This window comes from Rhincodon typus, chromosome 2 (genome assembly GCF_021869965.1).
Source record: "Rhincodon typus isolate 14 chromosome 2, sRhiTyp1.1, whole genome shotgun sequence".
Lineage (NCBI taxonomy): Eukaryota > Metazoa > Chordata > Chondrichthyes > Orectolobiformes > Rhincodontidae > Rhincodon > Rhincodon typus.
The window spans coordinates 33,459,067-33,478,935 of NC_063333.1; the positions used below are offsets into that span (position 1 = coordinate 33,459,067).

The window sequence follows — 19,869 nt, forward strand, 5'->3', positions numbered from 1 at the left end:
TCCTCTACTCTGTTTCCTGCCGTTAAGCCAATTTTGTATCCAATTGATAAGCTTACGCTAAATCCCATGCGATCTAACTTTACTAGTTCACCTACCATGTGGAACCTTGTCAAAGCTAGACCAAGTAAACAATGAAGGCAGAGTGGTAGACAATCCTCTTGGTTACTTCCTCAGTCCCAGTCCATTTAAAGTTAATGTAATATTTATGGAGAATTTTTCTCTTCTTCAAGCTTCAATAATTGTGCATTTAATATTCTGCCCAATGGTGTAACAACTGTTTGGGAGTTTATCAATTACTCCCACAAGTTTTTTGACTCTTGTTATTTCTAAATCACCCATTTAGATTTTATATGGACACAGAAAATAAGAGCAGAAGTACGCCATTCAGCCCTTCGAGCTTGAACCACCATTCAATGTGATCATGGCTGATCAAGCAATTTCAGTATCCAATTCCCACCTTCTCCCAGAACCTCTAAAGCTGCAAAGGTGACATCCAGCTACCTCTTAAATATATTCATGAACTGGCCCCACAGCTTCCTGTGCGAGAGAATTTCACAGTTCACAATTCTCTTCCTCATCTTAGTCCTGAATGGCTTACCCCTTATTCTTAGGCTGTGACCTTGCGATCTTCTGAGCCCAGATCCTTCCACACTAATGTCCTTATGTTGCTCTTCATTCTCAGAACTACCTTTACCTCCTCTGCCACACTATCTGTCTTTTTTAAAATAATATGCACGTCACAATGTTTATTTCCCAACGTTTGTCCCTTAGCTTGGAGACCAAAAGATGACAACTCTTCGGCTACTGGAAACTGAAAGGAGGTGCAGCTCCTGCCCCTTTCACAATAAATTCCCACGTGTAACAAATTCACAATTATGCACTATGATGCACTCAGATGCAACAACCCCATTCAGTGAGTGCCCTTCAAATCTATGAGGTTTGCAAATGTGTATGGTTTGTAGAGTGCTGAAGACTCACTCCCAAGTTGCAACACTAACTATAACAAATTTAAAAAAAGTGTGCTAAATCAGCATCCAAATCCATCTAAGCATGTAGACAAATTATCTACTTTTACAATTGTTGCAAAATACTTGACACAAATAATGACAAATTAAAGCCAAGAAGATGCTGCAATTTATGCATATCAAAACACCTAGAATTTGCAACCTAGTCAACATAACAAAATAACAGCTAGCTTCTGCTATTTTTATATTTAGATCAGAATGTACATCTGCAGTTGACCACAAAAAGAACTGCAGCCATGGAGCAAATCTCCCAAAAATATCTTGATCAGGACTCCGATACAGAATACCAGAGGATACAATTAATGTGCAATTTAGAATTCAGCATGGGAAATCACTTAATATATTGTACAGCACTCAAAATGTCCAGATATCCAAGGGAATCTCAAAGAGGTGAGGAAAGCACTGGTGCTGTCACGAAATGATGTCGGACAGAGTGGTCATGGTGACCTATCTGAATTATAGGACTCAACAATGAAGAACATTTTGTTCTCTCATCTCTATCTGTCCACAATGGAAAAAAGTGTTATGGTCAAAATTTTGCACTCTTTTCTAAGACAAATGGAAATGAGCAATATTTATTTTTAAAATCTGAAAAGCAAGAGGTCAGGTAACAGAAGCATTTTAAAAATTAAAAGAATCATGCATATGTTTTTCCAGTTATCATTTTCAGAAGCCAAGATTCAAAGAGAATATTTTAAAGAATTGGTGACAATTGATGTAAATTGCTCAAAAAGGCACTGCACAGATATTTCAAAGCTCATTTTCAAAAAATGAAATCACTAAACTCATACGTGAATATGCTCTGCACAGGTAAACTATTAGTACATAAACCTTTCTGCATACTGGTGTTCAAAGCAAATGATAATTAGAAAAAATTAAAACTCTTGAACTGCGGGTTTAAAGACACAAATGGCGACTTTCAGTAATATCTAAAAAGATGCAAATACCATGACAGGTCCAGGCAAAACAATAATAAGACCCAAGTGCCTGCTGAACAGAAGCAATTTATTAACATTAGATCAACTGAGTAACAATAGATCAATTGTAGTACTAAGAATCTAGTTATTACTCATGCCTTTGTTGAATGTGAACTAATGGTAAAGCCTATTAACTAAAGAGACAGCCATGTTGGACTCAGTGGGCTCATATATACTTTGATACAAAGTATCAACTGCAAATAAACTAATACTTGGAACAAGTTAAACTGCAAATTAATCATCAATCCCTCATAAAAAAGTTTTCAATTGTTAAATTTCTTCTAACATACCAACCATAAAAAACTGTTTAAAACGTAAATAAAATTAAGTGCTAGCATGAGAAATGCTGGGAAGTAAATAAATGTCCAAGGCATTATTGGTTGAAACCAACTTTGTTAATTATGAGTAAAAGATTTGGTTAATAAACTGTGGCAAATTCCAAGTAAACCTATGTAGAAAAAAAGAGCATAACCAGTGGTAGCATAGTTTTATTTTTCATATACTTTAGGAAACAATATACAAAGCTGAGCTTCACCACCATTTTCCAATGATGGTTGTGGGCTCAAATTACACAGATCTTGCGTATTGTGATGGCATAAGAACAGCAGTCAGCACCTTACTTGCACAGTTAGCTACAACACAAATAACCTTCAAATTAAATGTGTAATTATAGCAATACAGGTAAACCAAGACTTTGCACAAGCCATTACAGGCAATGAACCCAAAATCCTTGTTGAAATTCTTGTTTCAGCCACTAAATTACTTACGAAAAAAAATTCTTTCATCCATATTTGCAAATTACTGCTTCTTGAAAGCTAGAGTTCTACACAAAGAAAAACAAGCTTCCAACAAGGATTACTCCCAATCAGGTTTGCCAGAACAGTTCAGCTTCCTATATGCAGCAGCTGAATAAAAAAAGAAGGGTACCCAGTGCTTTAAACAACAAAAAAGTTTATTATATTTACATACATCTTTGCATGACTGACCAGCTTTCTTGCATCATCAACAATGTTAGCAAATAACATTGGGCTTCTGTCACTATTTTTTGAGTGGCTTCTGCCGCTTAATAAATACACACATGCCCTGTATCAATCTTTCTCCACTGCCATTTTTTGTTTTAAAACAGGGCACAAATGCAAATACACAGCAATTAGGTAGGCATACAAGAAATCAATTTGTACTTTACCTACTGCAACAACCTGTTTTTTTTTCCATACAACAGTACTTCACTTATAAACTGCTGTACAGAGGAATGAAAAGTTGGTGAACCCAAGTGCCTTGATCACAATGTCTTAAGGAAAAAAAACTGAAATTGCCTTGCAATGAAGAAAGCTGTCTGCAGAGCTGCTCCTGACTGGGTCTGTGGAATCTGAAGGTGCTCCATGCTAATTTGTGTACTGACCAAACTGTTCCAGTTGTTGCAGTCCGTGATGCACACTGGCTGGTGCCAGGACTCTAGGAAATGCGTATCACTGAATGATGAAAATTACCAAAGCTAGTTTGCAGACAAGTTAACATGTAAAAGGCTAGGTATTTAGCCACCTCAGCATTGATTAGTTCAGATGTCAAAGCTCTGATACACATGGCTTCCCATGGCTTCACTCTACAAAACATATTTACAACGTGAAGGATACATCTACAAGAAATCTACATTTCAAGGGTTTACAAATCAACCATTTATCTCCCCTGAATCAGAACCCTCCTTTATCCCCCTCCCAATCCTCCCCTTTGCCCAGCCCACGGTCCAAAGCCTTCTCAAACGCAGCTCAAATTTTGTTTAAGACTGGGCAAACGTTTACAGTCCCTGGCTTTAAACCATGTGCAATTTCTTCACAAGTCCTCACACCATAAAGGAATTTTGATTCTTCAGTTTTTCAAGTTCTTTAATTTGTTGTCTCAAAAACAGTATCCTGGAAAGAGGGGGAGAAAATAGATAGTCACTACATTGACATGTGAATAACAGTCAAATTTAAAATACAGTCAAAAATGAAAGAAACTGTAGATATTTTGAGTCATATCTTTTTTACATGCTTTCACTAAAACTTCATGCTTTGATTTCATTTAAATACCCGAAAATATCAAACTGAGTGTATTTGGAACAAATCATTTATGGAGTTTTACAATGTCTTAATATCACCACAGAAACAATGAAATCATCTTAGCAGCAGGGAACATTTCAGTTAGTAATCCAGCACTTAGTTTCATATAGGATTTGCCTTCAATCAATTCTATTCTTTAACAAAAGTTAACATTTTTCTTATAAAATTCACATACTTAACAGGCATGCAGAATCAGATGCTGCATAAACAGATATCAACTATTCCCCCTCTCAGTTCTGCTTTGCTACATTAATAGGAGCCAAGATAAGGTAAACACTTTGAAAAGAAAGCTAGATTGCAAAATTAAGTGGGTGGGGTTGCCCTTCCTCCTCAAGTTGAAGCTAAACTACAATTTACTCAGATCACCTTGCATTCAAATTTCAGTTTTAACAAAATTGTTTCATTACAATCTATCATCCTATTTTCTTACTGCTCCATTGGCCCAAGTACACTTGGGACAGAAGCAGAATTGTTGACAGCTGCGCAAAATCTGCCAACATCCAATGGAGTTTAAATTTGTAGTACTCTGGGACTGCGCTGAAAAGATTCTTACCTTTGCTCACGCAAAGTTGCTTGAATTTCACACACCCGAACCAAAGACCTTAAATTTTTAAGCTCAGTACAAATTTCAGATATGTGAATGCTTCCCATGTTGTGTGCTTCTTCTCTCAGTCGAGATGCCTAAACATAAAATTAAAAAACAAATAAATAGGCATCGAAGGTCTGAAATAATGACAGGAAAAAGAACAAATAGGCCAACTTTCTAAACCATTAACATATGCTTAACTCGAAGGTAAATTGTGTTCAGCTCACCCATCATTCGTTTCTCCCCCCCCCATTCCCACCAATGAAAAACAGCATTTTATATGAAGTTCTAACATATGTTGGAAATTTCTAGACACAGAGATGCATGTACACACGCACACATACGCACTGCAAGATCTTGAAGTTACAGAACAGGAGGTTTATAAAATGAATCTAGGGATGAAGGACTTGAAGGTCGTGTTGGCCTCCTTACAGCAAAGATGTTTGTAGGAAGATGTAATAGAGATATTAAAATTATAAGATCTTTCTATGAAGATGATAATGAATAAACAGTACAACAATCAATTAGCAAAACAGTGGAAGACAGAAGGCTTTTTTACAGCAATAAGTTATCTAAAATGCACTGTCTGAAAGAGTTGTGGCAACAAAATAAGTAGCAATGTTCAAAAGTTGACTGGATAAATTGAAAATGTGCAGAGCAATTAGAAGAAAAGAAAGTGAGTGGACCTAAAGAACCAATATAGAAGAGATGAGCTCAACAGCATACTTCTGTATTGTATGATCCTATGCAAGATTTATTCCAAATCCTATTTTATTAATGAGTAATTTAACTCTGCAGTCAGTATATTTTTCATTCCAATTCAGCAATGTATTGCTTTGACGTTAGAAATAAAAAGATGTCTCCTGATTTACTAAACTAAAGCAAAGAACTGCAGGTACTGGAAATCTGAACAAAAAACAAATTACTGGAGAAACTCAACAGCTCTGGCAGTATCTGTGCAGTCGATAGCAGAGATTTTTCTTCAGTTCAGTCACCCTTCCCTCATTCCCTGTGAGCTAGCCAATCCTCTATCTTTGCTAATATGCTGCTAGCCAATCCTCTATTTTTGCTAATATGCTATGTCCGATACCACGACCTGTTATTTTCTGCAATAACTTTCAATTTGGAATCTGATCAGATATCTTCAGAAAACCCAAGTACAGTGTATCCTTTACCCACAATGAATTCTTCAAATAACTCCAACAAATTGGTTAAACATGATTTTAAAAACAAGAAAATGAATTAAAACTTTTCATTTTGGAAATTTAAGCTCTCACTAGTTACTTCGTTTAAACCTCTAGAAATGAAGCCCATTAGGAACCAGCAATTAGTGAGCACACAGCTCCAACAACTTGCAAAGTAGCACTTCCCTGGAGATTGAGTTTCTCACTCCCTTTATTGCATGATTTGCAGTGATTTCTGGAATGCTGCTATCATGAAGACCAATGCAAAATACTTTTCAGTTGATTCACCATCTTGTTTTCCAGTATTAATTCTTCAAATTGCCTTCTTTAGGACGAACGCTCACTTTCTTCACTCTTTTCCTTTTTAGATATCTATAGACACTTACCTTTTTACTTTTATAGCTAGCTTTCTCTTGAAGTTCAATTTTTACCTCCTTATTAAATCTTTTATTTATCGCTTTATTCATATTCTGTCCAATCTTTACATCTGCCACCGTTCTTAGACAACTCTTCTGCTTTTTTTAAAAAATTTGAACCAATTTAAACACAGATAGTGAGTCATCTTAGAATTTCTCTCTTGTTGGAATGTATCTATTCTGTATATTCTGTGATATGCACCTGAAAATCAGCCACTGCTTCTCTATGAATCTAACCCTTAACCTAAAGGTTGAAGGTTTAAGCTATAGGGAGATGCTGAATAGGCTATTTTCCCTGGAGAATCGAAGGCTAAGGGGTGACTTTACAGAGGGTTATAAAATCATGAGGGGCATGAATAGGGTAAACAGACAAGGTCTTTTCCCTGGGGTGAGGAGTCAAAAACTCGTGGGCATAGGTTTAAGGCAAGGGGAGAAAGATTTAAACGGAACCTAAGGGGCAACTTTTTCACACAGAGGGTGGTGCGTGCCTGGAATGAGCTGCTAGAGGAAGTGGAGGAGGCTGGTATAATTACAACATTTAAAGGGCATCTGTATGGATATACAAGTAGGAAGGGTTTAGATTGATGTGGGCCAAATGCTGGCAAATGGGTCGGCATGGATGAGTTGGACCAAAGGGTCTGTTTCTGAGCTGTACATCCCTATGACTAATTGCCAGTTCACGCTGGATGATTTTATGCTCTCATAAGTGCTCTTATAGTAGTTAAATTACTCAACTTAGACCTATTTCATCTCCCTCAGACTGGGTGCATATTGTGATTGCTGGATCCTAGGGGCGCTTTCCCCATAAGTATGTTAATTAATCGTATCTTGTTTCCCGTTACCAGCTCTAGTATAGACTGTTTTCTGGGTGGCTCCAGCACACACTGTTCTGAAAAACGATCACCAAAACATTCCATGAATTCCTCATACAGGCTTCCTTTGCTCACCTGATCTTTCTAGTTCATGCATAATAAAGACCTTCGTTACAATCACCGAAACTTTCTAAAAGCTTTCCAATCTGTGGGATTACTGTTCGGGCACCTGTAACTCACTCCCACAAGTGACTTCTTGTCTTTACCATTTCTCATCTTTACTTAAATTACTTCAATTCTATACTAAATTAAAAACCACAACAACTGCAATTGCTGAAAATCAGAAACAAAAACAGAGATTGCTGGAAAAGGTCAGGTCTGGCAGCATCTGTGGACATCCTAGTCCATTTCTCCTTCATTTCCAACATGCCTCCCACAGCCTCATGGCATCTTCACCTGCAACGCAGAAGGTATAACAACTATCCGTTTACTTCCTCCCTCCTCAGTATCCAAGAGCCCAAATACACCTTCCAGGTGAAGCAACACTTTACCTGCACTTCACACAATCTAGTCTATTGTATTCACTGATTGCAACGTGGTCTCCTCTAAATCAAGGAAACAAAGTGTAGACTGGGTGACTGTTTCGCAGTTCTGCCTACAAAAAAAGACCCGGAGCTTCCAGTTGCCTGCTACTTCAACACACCACCCTGTTCCCTGGCCAACATCTGTCTCAGGCTGTTACAGTGCTCCAGTGAAGCTCAGCGCAAGTTGGAAGAACAGTGCCTCGCTTTACACCTAGAGACCCTGCAGCCTTCTGGACTCTAGCGCTTGAGCTTTTCCATGTCCTTACCCCAAACACAACCTATTGCTAACCACTAACAGTCTCCATTAACAGCTATTCACCTTCCTAGCCAGATTGTTATCCACTGCTTTGTTTGTCCAACTGTTCTTCTCTCTCTCTGGGCTCTATCCTTACCTATCATTTACTCCTTACCCTTTCCACCACCCTATCTTCTGCATATAAACTGACATTTTCTTAGCACCATCAGTCCTGAGGAAGGGTCACCGGACTCAAAACATTAGTTCTGATGCTGTCAGACCGGCTGAATTTTTTCCAGCAATTTCTGTTTTTACTTCAGTTCCAGCATTCTCATTTCCATTTTTTTCCCCCAATTCAATTGTTCTGTCCTCACCTTTCTTAACCATTTGGAATTCCATCTTCCTTTTCTGGTCTTCTATCTCCAGTTGCTTAAATTTTTCCTCATGTTTTGTCATGTTTTAACTGTAACTAAACATTAATTTGTCCATTGGAGTAACTGATTTCCCCTATAATTCCACCAAGCCTAAATGCTGTATTAATTCTTCAAGTATCTGTCTTTTTAGCCCCTCAAGAATTCCACTTCGAACTTATTTGCTAATTCCACAAATATTGGTTGTGTTACATTTTGTAAAGTCATTTCAGCTAATTCTATGAAATGCAAGAAGGTTGCAGCAGCTTCTAATACCATTTTATTAAGTATAAACCGGGCATTTGCCCTTTTAATCTCTGATCACTTGCACTACCTCCACTGCAATTAAATTGTCCTTGTTCCAAAATATCATGGACAAACCCACAGACTTAGTCAGTATTCCCAGAGTCACAGCAAATGTAAGATTTCAATTAATTTTACCCAACTGTCTGATTCAAGTAAAAATCTGCTACAGAGCGCGCACATGAGGGCGGGAACAAAGGCTGCGTGCAAGGGGGGAGAAAAGCAAAAGAAAAAATAAAAGAGTGACAGTGAAAGAAAAGGAGGGGCGGTGCACGGCGGCAGCAGATAGAGGGAAATTGAAATGACGCAATCAGCTTCTGGAAGTTCATCCTTGCTTCTGTGTTTGCATTTCCCTCACATGTTAAGTTAGGTCAATGTTAAGTTGCAGCCGGACCAATCAGCAACTTGTTACTCTGCTGAGTTCCTCTGAATCCACAACAGATGGCGCCAATTAATCATCAAAATGTAACATACTCTCATATGCAGTTAGCTTCACTTATTTTTCCACAACTCCATGCATATTTTCCCTTCTAAAAGTAGTACCAATTTTCCTCATTTTAGTCCAAACCAACAATAAAAGGATGTGGTCTTTCCATAACAGTAAACACAGCAACCAATTATGAACACAGTAACTTCGCAACAATGTGATCATGACCATGTTTTTTGTGATGCGCCTTAAGGGAGAACCATTGGTCAAGACAACAGAAGTATCTCCCTGGCTCTTATGCAGAATACTGCCAAACCATATTTAATGCCTGAGGGGTCAAACTGGCTTTGGTTGAGCACCTTATCAGGATAATGACACTTCTGACAGTATAGTGCTCACTCTGCTTTACACTGGGGTGCCAGCAGATCTCTTTTTTTAAAATACAGGTAGTTCTCCTGTAACACAATAGTTGCGTTCTCATGTGACCTCATGCTATAGAAATCACGTTATAGGGAAATTGGTATATATGAAAAAACAAATCGCTATACCTTTACAGCAGAAACTTCGCATGATCCAAACAGCGTCCACTATTCAATTGCATTACAGCCAATTCATGTTAACAAAACACACATTACAGTAGAACTACCTGTAAAGTCAAACTCCAACCATTTGGATTGAGGTTATAGTGTACCCTGCAACTGCCCAATTGACTTGATGTTCTTGCAGATTATTTGATTGAGAGCAGGGACTGCAGTGTAGATGAATAAGATGACCAATACACTGTGGTGCAGGGAACCATTTAAGTCGGGGAGGCTGAAATGAAATGTAGTTCCATGAAGAAATAGTACAGTTAAGCCGACTCTTTGCAGTCAAGAAGTGAACCAAAAGACTATGTTGGCTGGCCAGTGTGAGAATATCCAGTTGTTGTTTTGCAGATGGTAGCAACAATATAGGTCATACAAAGGAAGAGGTTCTGTGGGATTACAATAACTCGGAAGTAAATTAACAAACAGAACCACAAAGTAATAATCTCCACAGGATACCACAGCCTACAATAAATTGAAGAGGAGTATAGAAAATCAGATTTGAAAGTATATCTCAAATTGGTGTAAGAGAAATGGATTTCAATTCATGGGACCAGTGCTGGGGAAAATAGGAGCTGCATTATTAAGACTATCTTCACATAAATCACCTCCTATCAAGTCATAACTAACACAGTAGAGAGGGCTTTAAACTAAAATAGTGCTGAAGGTGTGTCATATGAGAGGAGATTTTCAAAGTTAAACAGAAAAGACAGGCAAAAGTGCATAATAACAATTTAGATATTGGTAACCAGAGTATGAAAGGGACAAAGCTGCAAAATATTAGTGCACACCAAAAATATATGGCCAGAGCAAGGGAAAATGGTTTTCAACCCCAAGAGGGTTTGGATAAAGGGAGATTTAGAAATCTGAAGAGAAAAGTTGAGGATATTGAGGTGGATAAAGACAAGTTGAGAGTGAACAAAAAGGGACAAAGAGTTTAACAGTAACAGTGAAGAGAGAAAAGTCCATGCATAGACCAGCAGTAGAAAATAAAGTGTAACCACTTTATCTGAACCTAAAGCATCCACAATAAAAGATATGAACAAGTGCACTTCTCAAAATTGTATATTACGATCCCCAGCGGGGGAGCCAACCAATGTTCTGAGCCACAGTCTGCCGTATTACTCCAACCAAAGTGTTAACAACTGTAAGGTCCCTTTAAAATGCCTTTTTTTTTTAAAAAGAAAAATAGCAGGCATGGCATAACTTGCTAATCTTTTAGGTCTGAATCCTGTCCGAAAACACGCAATGAGAAGCTAAGTGTTATTTACTTGAAAATCCAGGTGGATTAATCACGTTCCCAGCCACTCTCCGGACTCTCCATTGTTACTTTTTCTTCCACAACCACTCTCAAACACTCGACATAAACAATAAATAACTTAACAAGGCTCCCATGATTGCACATTCCTTACCCACGACCTGAATTACCAGGGAGGACAAGAGCATCAGATTCATTATTGGCAAGTTCCTCCCCAAGGCATATACTACTCGAACTTGGAAAATGTCACTCCTTCACTGAAAAGAGGTCAAATGCCAAAAATCACCTTTCCAACAGCACTGTGGATGTCACTATAACCCAAGGTTTTAGCTGTTCAAAAAGTTCATTGTAGAAATTACTGAAGTTTGTAACAAAGACAATGCAATAGTTGTGCTGGACTTTATCTTAATATTGACTGGGCTAACCAAATTAGAAAAATTGGTCCAGAAGATAATTTTGTAGAAAGCTTTCATGACTTTTTTCTGAACCATGATGTTGTGAAACCAACCAGGACGAAGATATTTTAGACCAAATCTGTTCAATGAAACAGGGTGAATTAGCAATATTAGAGTAAAAATTCACTGGGAAACAGTGATATAGTACAACTGAATTCCACACTAATGATGAAAGCTGCATTTCTTCAACTGCAAGCAGGAATCTTAAACTTGAAGAATGCCACAGTATGGGTAAGCAGATACTAAGATATGGCAGCAAACAAATCAGGAGGGAGACATTTAAAGAAATTATTTGAAATATTCAAAGTGAATAGATTCCAATCAAAAACAAAGACAAAAAAGATCCACCCATGACTTGATACTATTTAAAGATATTATAAAAGTAAAAGAAAAACTTAAAGAATAATGGCAAATCTAAGAATTGGAAGCATTTAGAAACCAAAGGACGATCAAAAAGTTGACAAAAAGGGGAACAAACAAAAATAGGAAATTAACAAGGAAGATAAAACAGAGACTTTTAAAAAAATATTAGCTAGAGTAAACATGAGTGTCTTAGAAGCAAAGACAAGTTATCATAGGGCAGGGGAAATAGGACAGACATGAAACAAATGTTGTATGTCTGCCTTCACAGTAGAAGGCAAAGGTTGCATACCAGAAATAGAAAGTAACCACAGACTAAGGAAAAAAAAATAAGGTAGCTACTAGTAGGAGAGAAAAAGTACTAGATAAATTTCAGGGATTAAAATCCTAAAAGATGCCAAGGACCAGACAGCCTAAGTGTTAAGGTTCTATATAAGACATCTGCAAAGACAGTGGATTGGCTGGCTATGCCCTTACAAGATTCCAGAGATTCTAAAAAAAGTCCCAACAGACTGCAAAGTGGCAAAGTTACACTGCTGTTCAATAAAAAGAAAAATCTGGAATTAAAAAAAACTACTGATAACCATGAAACCATTGTCAATTGTTGGAAAAACACATCTAACGCACTAATGACCTTCAGGGAAGGAAATCTGCCAACCTCACCTGGTTTGGCTTATGTGACACCAGACCCACAGCAATGAGGTCGACTCTCAACTGCTATCTAAAATAGCCTAGCAAGTCACTTAGTTCAAGGGCAGCTAGGGACAGGCAATAAATGCAGGCCTGTCACTGATAACCATGTCTCAAGATTGAATGAAAGAAAAACATGGTTAATGGTGGGGTCCAACATCATTGTTCTTCAGAACTGCTCATGAAGTTGGAATGATTTAACACAGACAGAGGATTCGTGAACAGATAGAAAGTAGGGAATCAGGAGAAATCGAGTAAGGAAAACAGCAGGTTGTACCGAAGGAGTGCTGCAGGGATAAGCGCTGGAATTTGATCTACTTACAAGCTACATTTATGAACTAGACAGACAGTAATGTATCCAAGTTTGTTGACAACACAAAGCTGAGTGAGAATGCAAATTGAGAGGAGGGCACAAAGAAATTACACCAAGATACAGACAGTTTTGGTGAGTAGGCAACAAAGTGGCAGATGGAGAATAACATTAGGACATGAGATTACTCACATTGGTCCTAAGAATACAAAAGCAAAATTTTAAAAAAATCCCATATTTAAGGAAGGATACACTTACACTGGAAGTAGTACAGCAAAGATTCACCAAATTGGTCCATGGGACGAGGGATGAGGGATGTCCCTGTGATGACAGGCTGAATAAACTGGTTTCGTTTAGAAGATGATCATCATTTGGGACCAAAATGAGAAAAGTGTGCGTCATCACTTAAAAGATCATGAACTTTTGGAATTCTCTACGCTGAATGGTTGTGGATATACTATCATTGAATATATTTAAGGCTGAATATACAGTATTTTGATCTCTCAACCAAAGGATACGCAGAGCTGGTAGCTAATTGGACTTTAGGCCCAAGGTCAGCTATGATCATGCCAAAAGATGGAGCAAGCTGATGGGTTATCTTGTCTGCTCTGACCCTATTTTTGCTCATGTGAGGGCATGCTCTCCCTCTCATGCTTCCTGAAACCTCAACCAGAGCGCTGGATTTCAGAGCTAATTTTACTCAATTCACATTTGAATATTACTTGTCCAGCTATATAATGGTAAGTGGAACATTGCTAGGATATTTCCTATCCCTACAAATAACAACTGCTCCATCAGTATTCTTACGATCGTAAAATGATAGGAGTCTGCAACAGAGGCATCAAACAGCACCTGTTAACTAATAACCTGCTCTTTAACTCTCAGTTTGGGTTCCAGCAGTATCACATGATTCCAGATCTTATAACTTTCATAGAGTCATTGAAGTCTACAGTACAGAAAATGGCCCAATGAGCCATGAAGTCTGTACTGGTCAAAAATGTTGAGACCTTAATTATTTTATTTTTCTTCATTTTTATTTGGAATTGAGAGCTGAAGTCAAAATTGACCAAACAGCAGCAGCTTATTTTGGGAAGGGAGGGAGAACAAACAACATTTGTTTATGGGAACTGGCCTGAAAGAATAATTGAAGGTTCATTACTGTCCGAAGGGCGTGACGTTATTTCAGTACCAAAATGTTCCAGGCTCACAACTGGCAGCTGATTGATCCATTCAATATCCAATCAAGGGCAGAGGTGTGCTGCCCAGCCAACCACATGGAATCTTGTAAGAGAAACCACAATTTGAACTGGTTTCTTGTGTGTTTTGGGCAGAAGGCAGTGTGATTGTGAAAGCTGTTGTACAAAGTTTTGGTTGCTCTCCAGTTATCGAATTATTGAAAGTTCTGAGCAAAGTACCCAAGTCTGCAAGACTTACGTAAAAGTCTCCGGCAGTCTGCAGAAGCTGCATTAACTGATGACTTTGGAATTCAAGTAAGATATACAGTCCCACGTGCCTGTGAACAACATTACTTAAGGAGTGCATGAAGGTTTAGCAACCATTCAAAAACACTTAAGTGAACTGACCAGTTACAACTTTTACTTTCTTTTGCTTAACTGCATCTGTCTGTCTGAGAGAGCGATCAAAGGTTTAAATTGTATAGATTAATTACCTTGTTGTTTAACTTTGTTCTGCTAAAGTTACAGTAAAAATAAATGGTCAATTTCTGTTTAAACTACAAATTTGGTGTCTGACATATGTTATTCATATCATCTGGTTGGGGACAATTAGGCAATTTTGAGTATCATTGAATATTTTAATATCTGTGTTTTACAATCCAGTGTTCACAAGTCTGATTCAGTCTGGCTTGCTGTGTCTATCATGTAAAACAACCACCTAACTAGTCCAATGCCATAATCTATTCTAATCTTACACCTGGTCCATAGCCTTGCATGCCTTGTCATTGCAAGTGCACATCTAAATACTTTTTAAATGTTATGAGGTTTTCTGCCTCTACCACCATCATAGGCATCAAGTTCCAGATTCTCACCACCAAGTGGGTGAAAAAAATTAATCATCATCCCCCGTAAACTTACTGCGCCCTACCGTAAATCTATGCCCCTGGTCAGTGATACTGCCACAAGGGTAAAACTTCCTTCCTGTATACACTGCCCCTCAATTTTATATTTCTCAATTACACCCTGACTCAATCTCCTCTGCTGCAAGAAAAACAACGCCAATCTATCAAATCTTTCTTCACAACTAAAACTCTCCAGCCCAGGCAAAATCCTGGTTAATGTCCTCTGCACCCTCTCCAGTGCAATCACAGCCCTTCTACAATGTGCACAAAATACTCTAGCTGTGCCTAACTAACTTCTTATACAGTTTGAGTATCACCTCCCAACTCTTAAACTCAGCTAATCAAAGCAAGCAGCCCGTATTACTACTTAACCACTATCTACCCGTCGTACTACCTTAAGGTACAGGTGGACATGCACACCAAGGTACCAATGACTGTCGGTGCTTCCCAGGTCCAACCATTCATCATACATTCCCTTGCTTGTTTGTCCTGCCCAAGTGCATCACTTCACATTTACATTTTGATCCAGACTTGCAAGAAAGAGTCAAATAGCAGGAATTTGAACACTAAAGACATCTAGCAAAACTGGTGGTCCAAAGAAAAAAAAAGTATAATTTAACCCTCAAGCTGCTCTGCCAATTAATGAACTTATCCCTGATTTGTATCCCAACTCTATCGTTTTGCCTTGACTCCATATCCTTGAATTGCAAGGGCAAACAAAATACATCAGGTTCAATTTTAAAATTATTCAGCATATTTGCAAATGATTTTGTTCAATGGAAACTTCAGAGGGATAATTTGCTCAATGGTATCGGACTTCAAAAGTACTATAGGTTTCTGGTGCAGAGGACACCATTAAAACTTCACTGCATTTCTAGTTTCACAAATACCCCATGATCACCAATGTCTGAATCTGACAGAGTTGAATGGCTATAATACTGCGCCAAAAGATAATAATACCACTTGCTCCAAATCTGCAACAAGAAAATGTTGAATTTGCATGGCCACCAAGCTTAGTGTACTTGCACAACCTTGCTATAAATGTTGCTAAAACCAAACCTATTGTAATTAAAAATTGCGTTTCAGCACCAAGGTAAAACATCAGCATCCTGTGACGAGACACTGTAAATAATCTAGTTATCAGCTGAGGCGGTTAACCCAACTCAAAGCAATTCTGTACAGTCATTCATTTTAGTCGACAACTTGGATCCATAGTTGAAATTATCCTGACAAAACACCTGCCAGTTGGGGAAATGAATAAAGGAACAGGAAAAGGAGCAGAAGCCAAAGAAATCTCAAAACTCCAAAACGTCAACACCCTTACACCAGCTCCTAATAATGTGATTCAAATATAATTCAAAACAAAAACAGCTATGCACTTACTTGCTTTTCCGCATGATCAGCAGGCCAACCTTGAACATGTTTTATAAGAGTTTCATTGAAGTGCGCTGCTAGTGTCGGCGTCAACGAACACGAAGAACGTGCAGATGTTGTTGACGGTACTGAAGATGCACTGTTACTTGCAATATGATTTGGACTTGACGATGGACTTCTCTGGTTGCTGTAAAATTTTAAAATTATGGTCCACACAAATTTTATAAACCTTTCAAAACATGTATTTAATACCACTCAAATTGAGAACGCATATTCAAATTCCAGCTTCCAAATTTACTCATGCTTAAATTTTCAGATGATCTCCTTTAAAAACATCATAACAATATAAATGATTGGAATTATCCTATACTAGACAACGTTTTGCACTTTGAATCTTGAAGGAGAACACAAAGAGAATGTTAATGTTAGGGTTCAACAGCAGCACATATGCCCCCCAGAGAAAAGTTTAACTCTCACTTCCAAGGCGAGAGTAAGCAATCTACAGTGGCATTTCAATGTAGTATGAAGTGATCACTGCTCCATTAGTGAAGTTATCTCCTAGATGAGACATTAAAACTGTCTGTTCTTTCAGGTCCTGGAACAAAGAAGGTAAAATAGCGCAATTTCAAAACAAAAGAAACAAGAGAACATTCTTGTGTTGTCCTGGACAATATTTTTCTGTTAACGTCATATTATACTGTCATTATCCCATTGCTGATCATGGGATCTTTACATGGCACCCCACATCTTTAATGTGGCACCTTATTAAATGCCTTCTTGGAAGTCCAGATGTAGTACATCTACAGGATCACCATTATCTGTATGACTTGATACATCTTCAAAGAATTCCAGCAAATTAGTGAAACATGACTTATCCTTCATAAAACCATGATGGATTGCATTTTGACTTTCCCAAAGTTCTGTTGTTACTTCCTTAATAATGGATTCTAACAATTTCCCAACATGTTAAACCAACTGGCCTGTAGTTTCCTACCTTCTGCCTCCCTCCTTTTATGAATAAGGGCATTATATTAGGACTTTTCCAATTCAGAATATTATAGCCAATGGATCCACTATCTCTGCTGTCATTTCCTGTAAGACTCCAAGATGCTGGCCATCACACCCTGGGAACGTGTCTGCTTTAAATCCCAATAGTTTGCACAGTACATTCTCCCTACAGATGATTGTTCCAAGGTTCTCCCTTTCTATAACATCTGCATCATCTGTTACTATTGGGATGGTAATAGCGTCCTCCATCATGAAACCCTAAGCAAAATATTGATTTAGTGACTTCACCATTTCTGTGCACACCACTATTAACTCTCCAGTCTCATCCTCTAAGATGAACATTCACTAGAGTACTCTCTTCAGTGTAGTCAAGGTGCCTAAGGCATTCACAGGAATGCAATGAGTTTAAAATGACACCAAGTGATGCAAGGGATGAAAACAGCACATGTAGAACAGAGCAGTTTGGAGGGGTGCAGAGATCTCGAGAAGTGAAAGTAAACACTGTGGATGCTGGAAATATAAATAAAAAGACTGCTGGGAAAACTCAGGGTCTGGAAGTATTTTTTTTACATTCATTTTTTTGTGGGATGTGGGCGTTGCTGGCTGCCCACTATTTCTTTTCCATCCCCAGTTGCCCTTGAGAAGGTGGTGGTGAGCTGCCTTTTTGAACCGCTGCAGTCCTTCTGGTGTGGGTTGACCCACAATGCTATTAGGGAGGGAATTCCAGGATTTTAACCCAGTGACAGTGAAGGAATTTGCTCAATGAGAAACAGAATTAATGTTTCAGGTTCAAGGGAAGGGTGAGGCTATGGAAAGATTTAAACAAGGATGAGAATTTTTAACTGGGAGTCAGGTCAGCAAACACAGGACGGATAAGGTGAACAGGATTAGTCGGCAGCGAGGACATGTTTTGGATAAATTGAACTGTATGGAGGGTAGAAGGCCAGTCACCAGTGTGTTTTACTGGTCAATGGTATCAGCAGAAGGTGCAGGAGAGGAGACTTGCAAATGTTACAGAGATAGAAGACAACAGTTTTGATCATAGTGTGAATAAAATTGTTGGAAGCTCTTTTTGGGATCAAATACAACAAAATCATAAATACTGACATGGTTGTAAAACCACAGGTTGGGCAGAGCAGGGGCAGGATCCAGATAAATCTACACAAATAAATTCTTCAATATTGGCATGTGTGGCATGCTGCCATGGAAAAATAAGCCGTAGTCCCACTTATACCTGGTTTGTTACTAAAGTGGATGACTGTACAATGCATAGTCAAATCTCTTCGTTCCAGAAGAAGCTAACAAAAAGTAATAGAAATTAACAAGACTTAGATATTAATATTTTTCAAACGCAAAAACAAAGTTATCTCCACTGCCAAGAATATGCCCTTTTAAGATCATTTAAAAAAGGAACAGTAGTAGGCCATTCAGCCCCTGGCGTCTCCTCCACCATTCAACAAGACCATGGCTGATCCAACACTCATGTTCACTTTGCTATCCTTTCCTCAAAACCACCCTCCCCACCCCCTACTGAAGAAGAATGTATCTACCTCAGCATTAAATATACACAAGGACTCTGACCCCCAGATCTGTGGTAAGCAGTTCCAAAGGCACAATTCTGAGAGAAGAAATTCCTTGTCATCTCATTCTTAAATTGGCACCCCTTAATTCTGAGACTATGCCCTCTGGCCCAAGACTCTCCCATGAGGGGAAACATCCACTCAGCATTTAGCCTGTCAAGCTCCTTAAAATACATTTATGTTTCAGCGAGATCACCTCTCATTCTTCTAAGCTCTAATAAGTACAGTCCCAAGATGTTTAACTTTTGTTGATAAGAGAATCCTTCAATAACCAGGGACCATCCTAGTGAACCTTCTCAGAACTGCCTCCAATGAAACAATAACATTTTTTTTTTAAAAATAAGGAGACCAAAACTCCAAGCCTCCAGATGTGGTCTCACTAGCACTTCATACAGTTAAGACTTCCCTACTGTTGTACTACAACACTCTTGAAATAAGGGCCAACATTCCATTACTCTTCCTGTTTTCCTGCTGCACCTGCGTTTCATGCACAAGTACTTCCCAGTCCCCTTGTTTTGCAGCTTTCCTCCATTTAAATAATAGTCTTTTTCTTCCTCTTCAAAAGTGAACAACTTGACACTTTGCTATATTGTACTCCATTTGCCAAACTTTTACACACTTACTTAACCTATTGACATCTCTCTGTAAACTGGATCCCTTTCACAGCCTGCTTTCAAACTTTTTCTTTAATCTGCAAATTCACTTCCTTTCTCTAAGTCAGTAACATATATTGTAAACAGTTGTGGTCCCAGCACTGGCACAACATTGCCAACTGGAAAAAGAACCCCTTAAGTCCGTTCACTATTTCCTGCTCATTCCACAATTCTCTATCCACATCAAGATACTGCCTCCAACACCCTGGTTCTTATCTTAAGACTTAACCTTGTTGAAAGCCTTCTCGAAGTCCAAGTATAACACATCTACTGGTACCTCTCTGAGATAGTAGGAACTGCAGATGCTGGAGAATCCGAGACAACAAGATGCAGGGCTGGATGAACACAGCAGGCCAAGCAGCATCATAGGAGCAGAAAGGCTGACGTTTTGGGCCTCGACCCTTCATCAGAAAAGGGGGAGGGGAAGGGGGTTCTGAAATAAATAGGGAGAGAGTGGGAGGC

The 19,869-nt window shown here is 38.5% G+C and overlaps 1 protein-coding gene across 5 annotated transcripts in view; it reads right to left on the reverse strand.

Annotated features, from left to right (window-relative positions):
- Positions 1–2,477: 2,477 nt before the first annotated feature.
- Positions 2,478–19,869, reverse strand: part of waca (WW domain containing adaptor with coiled-coil a) — a 120,967-nt gene continuing 103,575 nt past the window's right edge. For all 5 annotated transcript variants that reach the window (XM_048609713.1, XM_048609728.1, XM_048609720.1 and 2 more), the window contains 3 exons: positions 16,176–16,353; positions 4,655–4,782; positions 2,478–3,912 (listed from right to left, as the gene is read on the reverse strand). In XM_048609713.1, coding sequence (XP_048465670.1) covers positions 3,843–3,912; positions 4,655–4,782; positions 16,176–16,353 — 376 coding nt within the window. In that variant the 3' untranslated portion in view covers positions 2,478–3,842. The remainder of the gene's footprint in view (positions 3,913–4,654; positions 4,783–16,175; positions 16,354–19,869) is intronic.